This window comes from Lingula anatina, chromosome 5 (assembly GCF_051362555.1).
Source record: "Lingula anatina isolate TDL-2025a chromosome 5, LinAna3.0, whole genome shotgun sequence".
Classification (NCBI taxonomy): domain Eukaryota; kingdom Metazoa; phylum Brachiopoda; class Lingulata; order Lingulida; family Lingulidae; genus Lingula; species Lingula anatina.
Genome location: NC_141771.1, coordinates 5,787,083 through 5,796,918, shown reverse-complemented (window position 1 = coordinate 5,796,918; position 9,836 = coordinate 5,787,083). Strand labels below are relative to the sequence as shown.

At 38.3% G+C, this 9,836-nt stretch overlaps 1 protein-coding gene across 1 annotated transcript; it reads right to left on the bottom strand.

Moving 5' to 3' along the window:
- Positions 1 to 6,125: 6,125 nt before the first annotated feature.
- On the bottom strand, positions 6,126 to 8,504 carry LOC147761530 (uncharacterized). The gene is made up of 3 exons (XM_087013409.1): positions 8,001 to 8,504; positions 6,491 to 6,666; positions 6,126 to 6,263 (listed from the first exon to the last, which is right to left on the bottom strand). Exons 1-3 carry the CDS (start codon positions 8,281 to 8,283, stop codon positions 6,258 to 6,260), a joined length of 465 nt encoding a protein of 154 aa, XP_086869535.1. The 5' UTR covers positions 8,284 to 8,504; the 3' UTR covers positions 6,126 to 6,257.
- Between the last annotated feature and the right edge of the window lie 1,332 nt (positions 8,505 to 9,836).

Below are 9,836 nucleotides of genomic sequence, written 5' to 3'. Positions count from 1 at the left end.
TGATAGAATGGTATATAACTATTCAAATGTCGTGATCAATGACCCTATATTCAAATGTTCCATGCCCGCTCACGTGCGAAAATATTATTTCGATACAACAGGCTCGCATGCCGGATATGGCAAGTTACGGTCAGTAGGCACAAGTCTGATAACTGAAGATGAAAAATATCTCTCAAGCAAAACGACAACACAGTGCTTTGAAAAGTTTAACACGTTTTTCAATTTCAGTACAGAGATACATGGCCCCTCCTCACACTTTATTCAAAAACCTCTTCCATATTGTGGACTACGAAATCAAATATGATTCAGTAATAGCTTTTCCAATGGTGGCCCGCTGGCCAGACTGTGCACAGGAATGGCTCACCAGAGAGAGGACTCATGGGTGGCCATCAGACAAAAATATCGTCACTATTATAGAAGACGGCTGTCATGTTGTTCCGGTAGGTCACAAAAGCAGTGCACCTGATTGTCAAAGATACGAGTGGAGATTGTCAACGGTTTTGGCTGAAAAGACCCTCGTGCGATCGTTTAATGAGACTCAACACAGGGTTCAGTTTATTCTGAAATACATTAAAAATTTGATCGAAAAGAAAACGGGGCATCAGGAAAACCTCACATCATATCACATTAAGACGCTGATGTTGTGGATGGTCCACGAAACTTCTCGCGAGATGTGGCGTAGCGACAAGCTTCTTCAACGTATACGGCAGTGCCTCAAGAAGTTGTTCAGATGGTTTAGCAAGGGGCACCTACCCCATTATTTCATACCTGGCAATAATCTTATCGACATGTTATCAGAGAGCCAGCGTGTCAGAATGTCCAAGGAGTTGTCAATCATCACGAAAAATCTTGCCCAAGTCATCATAAAATTAAAGCCACCAGCAAGATTGGCTGCAGGTCCCATCCGTTGAATTGCCTTTTATACTCATTGCCTTTCATACGAGTAACCGAGGCGTTAATCGAACAAGAAAATGTTATGCAAATGTTTTGTGAGGGCATTTCTGATAAAACCCTCGGGCGACATTTGTCACCGGTTCTCGGAATGCTACAGCAGCAAATTAAAGGATGCTACAGACATGTGCGCGCCTTAAGGGACAACCAAGAAATCGACTTCATCGAAACTGAAGAACTACTTCTATCTTCGGTTGACTTGGACATGACAAGTAGCAAACTGAAACTAGCAAATTTTTATTACACTTGGGGTAAATCTGCAAATACCAATGCTGCCAACCATTTTGAAAGCGCCGAAAAGTACTTACACCTTGCACTAAATGACAACAGCTTAAAACATTACAGTTCCTTTGTTCTTTTAAATGCTTTGCCGAATGAATCCATCTCACTACACAAGCGGTACGCTGAAGTAGAAGCTTTACTAAGACAGGAGTCTGGGAATAAAAGAGGACGGAATTTGGCTCTCTGGATATTGCAAGAGCGCAAGTTTCACTTTCCTTTTTGTTATCCACCAGATTATATCTGCACTTTGCCTAAGGAATTACAGTACGTAATATCCGGTTTCGACACGTTTCAAATACCCTCCATTCACCCTGTTATTGTTGGGAAATTTCTTGCAATTCTAATTGGCATGGAGACATGCCACGAGGGAAGACGGGAGGATACGCGAGTTACAGGAGAGGATACGCGAGTTACAGGAGGCATGTGACAAGTGTGATCAAAGTTTCGAGAAAATGATTGGATATGCCCTACTAGGACAATGTCACCTGATGAACAACAACAAACCAGATGCTGTTACTTGCTTCATTAAGTCATTCCGTGTGTGGCCGACCTCTGGTAACCGCGCGATATGGCTACTTTGTAATTTCTTGCGTGCATTCGGTTAAAAACATCCGCATTCAACACAAATGAACTGAAATATATTAATGATAGAATGTTAATGATTAGAGTACAGTTTTTATGGTAAGTAGATTTTAAACAACGTTAAAATCATCAGGTTTCCTTTGTAAATTTTGGGAGGGCAGTAATTAATTAATATGAAAAGAAAATAATATTAACACGCACTCTTTTTTAATCACTTTTAGTGAGCAAAGATATATAATTTAAGATTTTTTGGATAATAAATACCACGGGTTGTAACTGAAAAAATTGCTTGATATTGATGTCAGGGATTTTAAACAACAGAACGTACGTGAACTGATCGATGTCTTTACTGGGCCCTAGACTCAAAGTGTATTTTTCTGACCTACTTACTGGTATAAAAATTGAAAACTAAAGTGGCCTGTCTATTTGTCGACACGACACCTGTTGATATCAGCAAAAGGTCTTTCTTTATAGCCTTTAGCGGCCTGTGTATTTGTCAATGCAAAATCAATACGGATTCCATTGTGTTTACCCGCACGGAAATGCAGTAGTATCGAAGTAGCAAAGAAGCATTAACGCAGTAGTAGTGGTGTGGAGCATATTTGCAGTAGAAATGCAGTATAGCCTACTGCAATTCTACTTCAAAAGTTACATAGGGTTGTACAGAGGAGGAGCATTAATGCAGTAGATTAGCAGCATGATAGAAGCATGTTTCAAATATGCTAATTAGCTCCCACATAGAAGCAGATTTGATGCATGTTTGCAGTATGATTGCAGTAGTCTACTGCGCTGGAGTACCTACTTCGTTTTCGTGCGGGTATCAAAAGTACTTTCAAATGAAAAAGATCATTATAGAAATCAGAATATACAGAACATTAGAACATTTGGCTGATCATATTTACATAAACCTATCTAAATATAAAGCTGTAACCATTCAATATATGTACGGCGTGGCAACAACATAATTCAGGGATGGCCTCGAGAAGCTTAAGGGGTGGTTCCATGAAACACCATTCCACATTGTTTCATACTTGGCAAATATCTCATTGACACCCTGTGAGAGGACCAACGTGTTAGCATTTCCAAGGAGTTTCAATCATCATGGAAAATATTGTATTTCCACTGCAAGTCGTCATAAAATTAAAGCCAAGACCATCATCGCTTATAATGGCCATTGCCTTTCATACCAGTGACCTAGGCGTTAATCGAGCAAGATAATGATTTGCAAATGTTTTGTGATAATATTTCTGATAAATCCCTTGGGTTACATTTGTCAAATATTTTCAAAAAGTTCCAGGAGCTCAATAAAGGGCACTTCCAACATGGGCGCGCAGTAAGAGACAATCAAGAAAGTGACTTCGTCAAAGCTGAAGAAGTACTTTGATCTTCAGTCGACCTGGACCTGACAAGTAGCAAACTGAAACTAGTAAATTTTTATTACACTTGGGGTAAAACTGCAAATACCAATATTGCTGCGAACCATTTTAAAGCGCCGAACAGTACGTAGCCCTCGCACTAGAAGATATAAACTTAAAACACTATATACATTTCATATGCAGCGCGGCAAGTTTCAGAAGGTGAATTCCGACTAAAGCCACACAAAAAAAATTTTTAAAAAAATGCAAAGAAAAAAGTCCGGGAATCGAAGTGGGCGTAACTTGGCTCTATGGATACTGCAAGAAGGGAAAGCAATGAGAATAAAGTGCCACTGTCAACTTAATTTTGTTGACACTTTGCGTAAGGAAGTACAGAATGAATTATACTGCTTCAAAGTTAATGACGTCCGACCCTCCATTCACCCTCTTGTGTTTGGAAAAAATCTTGCGATTCTAATTGCCAACGAGACATACCACGGAGAAGGACAAGTAGGAGTTTCGCAGAGGATACACGAGTGACAGGAGGCATGTGACACGTGTGATTATCTTTTTGACAAAATGATTGGATATGCCCTACTAGGACAAAGTCACCTGATGAACAAAAACAAACCAGATGCTGTAACTTGCTTCATTAAGTCATTCCGTGTGTGGCCGACCATTGAAAACTGCGCGATATGGCTACTTTGTAAAATGTGTCTTGACGATATGTAAGCGTTTGGTTAAAAAGTAAAAACAAAAAAGAAAGGCCTCGGCGTTCAACAAAAACGAACTCAAAGAAATTTACGTTATATTGTTAATGATAAGTAATATGGCACTCTTTTATGACAAGTATCCCTGCAGATATTTGTACATTGACCGAAATGAGGCATACGGTTGGAAAACAATCAAAGTGCCATCAAACTGTAACAAAGTGGTTCTTGCCTACAGCACGCTTTCCTTCACGTACAGAGTAGTAAACTGCTACAAAATATGTCCGCATATTACGTCCAACTTTATAGGCAAACGTCATCATTAGTAAAAGAAGGACAATGTTGTTTAAGATGCATGTATTAAAATATAAACATATTCCAATATATGTTTGCCATGTGCGATTGTAGGTCTTTATTTACTCGAAAGTTTGGTAGTTAGCAGGAGGAAATTACTCAATTGGATTTGTCACGGTTCGTTCGTCGGGCTTTTTTTATTTCATTTTATGTTATATTATTACATTTCAGTTATTTTTATATTTGTTTTGGTTATTTGTTTTGTTTTCCTAGGTGTGTGTTTTGGAGGGGATGTGGAGTGAGTGAGAAGGGAGAAGAGGACAGCTCAGGAACACACGATACCTACTATACCCCTCCCCCTCCCCCGGGTGAAGCCTTTGGTAAGGCTCCGCTCAGACAGCACAATTTGGGAAAACTGTGTCATTTGGAACTTCCAATAACCTTGCAGGAAGTAATACTAATTGCGGCGGAGAATTACATAGCACAAGCGAGAATGCGACATGGCATGAATGCAGTGTTAATTGTGTATCTGTCTGAGTTAAAACCTAACGAGAGAGAGAGAGAGAGAGAGAGAGATTAATCCAGACACATGTAAATCCAGACTTCTTTTTAAATTTAAATTATGACATGTAACTGAAACAAAAACAATTCTTAGTTAAGCAGCCGTTGGTTATATCGTCGAATAAAGGGCTTAATCTGTAAGAGAATAGGACCACTCAATCGTTTAATAATAAGAAAGTGTTCAGGTATTCAAATGTGTTAATTGAGATCGCAAGCAATCGCAGATCAGGCGCTCGTGGAGGCTGTCATAAAAATCGGTCACATTTAACTGGATAAAGTTTTATCTTTGCCTCGTGTTAATTAACTTTCCAATTAAAATTAAGACTGAAATAATGCTATAGTCTCTGTATTATGCTACCAAATAGTTTGACCGTGATTATTTGTGATGCAGTTATGCCTTAATAGAGTTAATGCTCGAGCTGACCACGGGGTGCGGGGAAGGCGGGTGGGTGGTAGTCATCACATGTTGGGAACTTTTGAGGTTTTGACATAACAAAATTGCATTAAATGCGTCTATAGGATAGTTATATATCTTCCGAATCACGCCAAATATCGAGACAAATTATATTACATACGCTGCACCTGTAAATTATTTTCCCATTTTCCCAAACGACGATGCACCCCGCATTATAAAGACTTTATAAATGCCTGTTCAACAAATCGTATGGCAAAAACCTTCCCCTGCATCTCGTTTCCGCTATCTCTTTTTGTCTTTTTTTCTCTCTCGTGCAACAACCAGTATATCGAATGACATATCTGACACCTGCAAAAACCTCCACTGTTTGATCACCTTAGTGCTGGTTGTTTAGATGCTGTTTGCTAAATTTCAATATGCATTCCTGAATACACTGTGCATTTCCGGGAAAGACATTCATTGTTTTTGTTCAACGACTAGTTGCGACATTGAAAATACCCACGGTTATCGAACAAATACCTGTGCTGGCATTTATTTGGATGAAAACTCCATCCATATATTTAGCACTTAGACTAGGCGAAAATAAAAAAAATTACTTAATTTTTTTATAAACAAAATGTTCAATCAAAATATATTTCAATTAAAATGTGCTCAATTAAAAGACTGACTTTTAAAATAGCCATAAATAGGAAATCGCGCCTCGGTGAAAACTGCTGCTATTATTGATATGACCAGACCGTGAGCAAAAACTTCCCCATATAAATTGTAGCTTTAGGTAGAAATAGAATATGACAGCTTTCAACAGTAGCACGTTATAAAATACCATTGATTTGAATGGGCACTAACACTGTATGCAAGGTGCTTTGATCTAGTTCTCTTATTTAACACACTATGGCAGGTCTTCGAAGATAAGACAAAAATAATGCATTTGGGTTTTTTTTGTGATTGAAGACTTGAGACGCCTGCAGTTTGGCAATAAACCAACGGTGTACACGTAAAAACAGACCTATTTTGCTTGATTCATTTTATTAATTTTCAAAATGAAACTATGATTAGATCAATTCTATGAACTCTGCTACCTTTGCAAATGTCCATATCCAAATATTATTAGTCCTGAAAGTAAATGGAAAAATTGAAAAATCAAAATCCGTATAATTATTATACTGAAGTAGATCAATTATCGGACTTAATTAATAAATCAATTCTTGATTAACGCTGGCCAACTATATAAATTAAAGTGGAAAACGATACCGATGTAATGTTTATCTACTGTGACGGCGCATCTTTAATGAGGACGATATGGGGTAAAACATCTTAAGGCTACAGGTTGTAATACTTACACACAAATCACAAACGCACTTCCTGGAATGGCAGTTGTAGACTTGACATACAGAACAATAGTTTTTACAGTCATCTTTAACGTAACATGTGTAATCTCTCTTAATATCAGCGGGTTCCATATCTTCTCTCAAAGCACTGTCCTCGGCGTCTGTTCCAGTAGGCCCAGCAGAGATTTCTGAAAAAAAAAACATGAATATTACATGTATTTTGTGCACGTTATTTAGGCTATGTTATACCAAGCTGATGGATATGGTTGCTAAACACATGTGTAAGGGGTGGATCTTTAAGAAAAGGATAAAACTGAGGCTTCCACCAGCCCAAACTAAACAACATAGCACAACCAGTCATCAACCACGGGAGGTTGCCAAAATGTTTGAAAATCTTTAAAGATGACTTACAGGAATTGCATTGAGTAAACTGGAAAGGGAATTGAGAAACTGCTTTTAAATCTTTAAAGATGCAAATGCGAACTGTATTGAGCATTTGAGTAATGCATGCATGTGCAGTAATCGAAACAAGATTTTCTGGTTTTATAAGTTATTGCTGTTTACAAGAGGGATACATTAGTGATACATAGGGCTGTAGATAAAACACCATTGCCCACGTAGACGTATATTATGATAATACTGTAGGCCCTATATTAAACCTCAGACTATGTTTTGAGTTATGGGAAAACAAAAAGCGTGGTAATATACAGATATTGAAACTCGATGTTTTGGTTTTCTAAAGAGGGTTACATTAGTGATAAATAGGCGTGCAGACAGAATTTTGTATATATACAACGCAAAGTATGTTTTGATTCTTGGGAAAACAAAAGCCAATACTGACAAAATTTACGTGTATCCAAATGGAGTTGTTATGTGAGCAGCCGCACCACGTCTAAACACAAAAGGGGCCATCCCACAATAAACTGTTTATATATCACAAATTTTGTCAGGAAATATTGTCTTTTTTCCTTTTTATATTTCCTTTTTTAAGGCACATACAATGGATTTATAAATAATGTTTTGCAATTCTCTGCATTCAAAGTTCTATTCTTCTGTATTTAAGGTGAAATTAAAAAAAAATTGCAATTCCTACATTTAACATTGTTAAGTATGCCTATCACGAGCTTGATTTACAATGTTCCGTTCAAATTTCCCTTCTGTCACATTCACCATGAAAATTTCCACGTACCCATCTGTTGGGCCCTACTCATCCAATTAGGTTAATATTTGCATCTCTATGACCGAACAGTGGACTTACTAGTCCACGAGTCAAATGTGGCCAACCCACTTGAATCCTTCCCCTCGGTTAATCCATTCAGTTTTTATTAGCGGATAAGCGGCAATCTTTTTAGTTGGTCACCATATTTGACTCGCGGACAAGTCCACTGATCTGAAGCCCGCCTATAATATCAGAGCACTTGTTTTCTACATAAATTTGAATAAGTTCTTTCTCTCTATAAAGAAACATAATTTTTCTTATTCATAACTATCAATAGGGTTTGTTATCAAATAAAGTCTTTACCTTGGGTGGCAATAACGACAAGTGAAATCAAGAGCAGGATCATCTTCATTCTGAGCCTCACTTGGATGAAATGTTCGGAAGGTATCTGAGATGTGGCAGATAGGATGTTCTTCGTCGATGCCGAGCGATATAGGTAATGGTTTGCCAGGGCTGAAATATATTTCAACAGAAAACATGCTGGTAGAAATTGATCGTTTTTAGGCGACGTCGCACGATTTGCACTTTTTCCAAATAACGAATCAGTCTCGTGACCAGGGTCCTTAGGTGAAGGTTGATCAGTCATATTTCATTGGTGAAGTTTAGTTAGAAATGATTCTAAAAATCTTTACTCTAGAGACAATGAAATCCCTCTTTTTGAGACAACTGTGCTCGATAGTTAGGGGGCTGGAGTTCCTTTCTATTTTGATGCCTATTCACACTGCAGAGAGAGATGGATTCTGACAAACAACCACCATCTTCAAACTTCAGATTAAATAAGGGTCTCTTTCTGCCGTTTCACTTTTTCTTCTATTTCTTCAAAAACATTCAGCAATTGCATTTAATTAGCACTTAAAACAGACATGAAAAGAAGTGTCTGATGTGGTCTTGTGCCATTTTGTATGTAATTGAACCTCCCTACCCCCTCTCCCCGTCCCGTCCCGTGGCTGGTGACATGGATGTCGGATTCAAAGATTTTGGTTGAATTCCAGTCAATACTGTGGCCGGTGTCTATTACGTGTTCAGAATTGGCAGAGCTGGCATTGCCTACAGCCACTGATTTTCTGTGTTCACTAACACTGGTCTTGTAAACCTGCCTCACCAATGTAACAGGAATTGCAGTCATGGCAGTTGATCCTATATTTATGTAGTCCCAGAAGGCTCTCCTTGAGGAGTCTTGTCCTTTGGCCTTGTCCTTTTCGGCTTGTGTTTGATAATTTTCTTTTATGAGGCATTTAACGTTTTATCGCCTGGTCATGTCTCTATTGTGCTTGATCTTGCGAGGTTATCATAACGTTCATTGATTGTTAAATTTTTATTGTTACTCCATTATTTACCATGATAATCAATAAGAGTGACATATACGAGTGCAGTAGTGTGAGGCCGTGTTGTCGTCTGCTAAAAACGTGATACTGCGTTGTTATTACCTGTATACGTATTAATACGCAAAAGCAATTAGTTCGAAATGCCACACGTCAAAAACGTCAAATTTAAGCACATTTTATTGTTTAAGTAGATCATAGCAAAAATAATGATCTATTAGCAATTACGCTGCCTGACAGTTATCATAACTTTATTATTTTTTTTTTTTGTGTATGGATACAGGGATTATTTCACTCATATTTCGGTTTAAAATCAGTAATTTTCGATCAAGATGGCGAAGTACAGTGGGGTTACAGGGTATTAATGCATGGCTTTCCCAGGTCAAGACGTAATTGTTGATATTCGGTTATCACAACGGTTATGTCCCAGTAAGTTCTAATAGCGGGGTAATGCCTTAAGATGAGCAAGGTTCAATAGAACAAACTCAGGGACTATTCTACAGATATTTGGATCGATCTATCTTCCTGGGTAGTCTCACTAATTGCTGTCAACTTGACCGGCATAAATGTCTGTCACGCCTAGTAAAGCTGCTAGGGAGTAATTAAATTATCTATACCCCTTAGTTGATTCGGTAGGTTTGACAGACATATAAGCCGGTTATTTGATAGCAATTTAGTTAGACTTCCCAGGGAGTAAGGTCGATCCAGATGGATCGATCTAAGCATGGGAACCCAGTCTTAGTTGTCCCGTCATCTCCCCAGCAGGCAAACGACATTGGGATCAGGAATAAAGTTTCTTCCTCCGTGGACAAGCAAG

Excerpts from the sequence above, each read along its gene's own strand:
- LOC147761530 (XM_087013409.1), bottom strand. The coding sequence starts at position 8,283 with ATGACTGATCAACCTTCACCTAAGGACCCTGGTCACGAGACTGATTCG. Across the intron at positions 6,667-8,000 it reads TGTCGTTATTGCCACCCAAG|AAATCTCTGCTGGGCCTACT; the intron begins GTAAAGACTTTA and ends TTTTTTTTTCAG.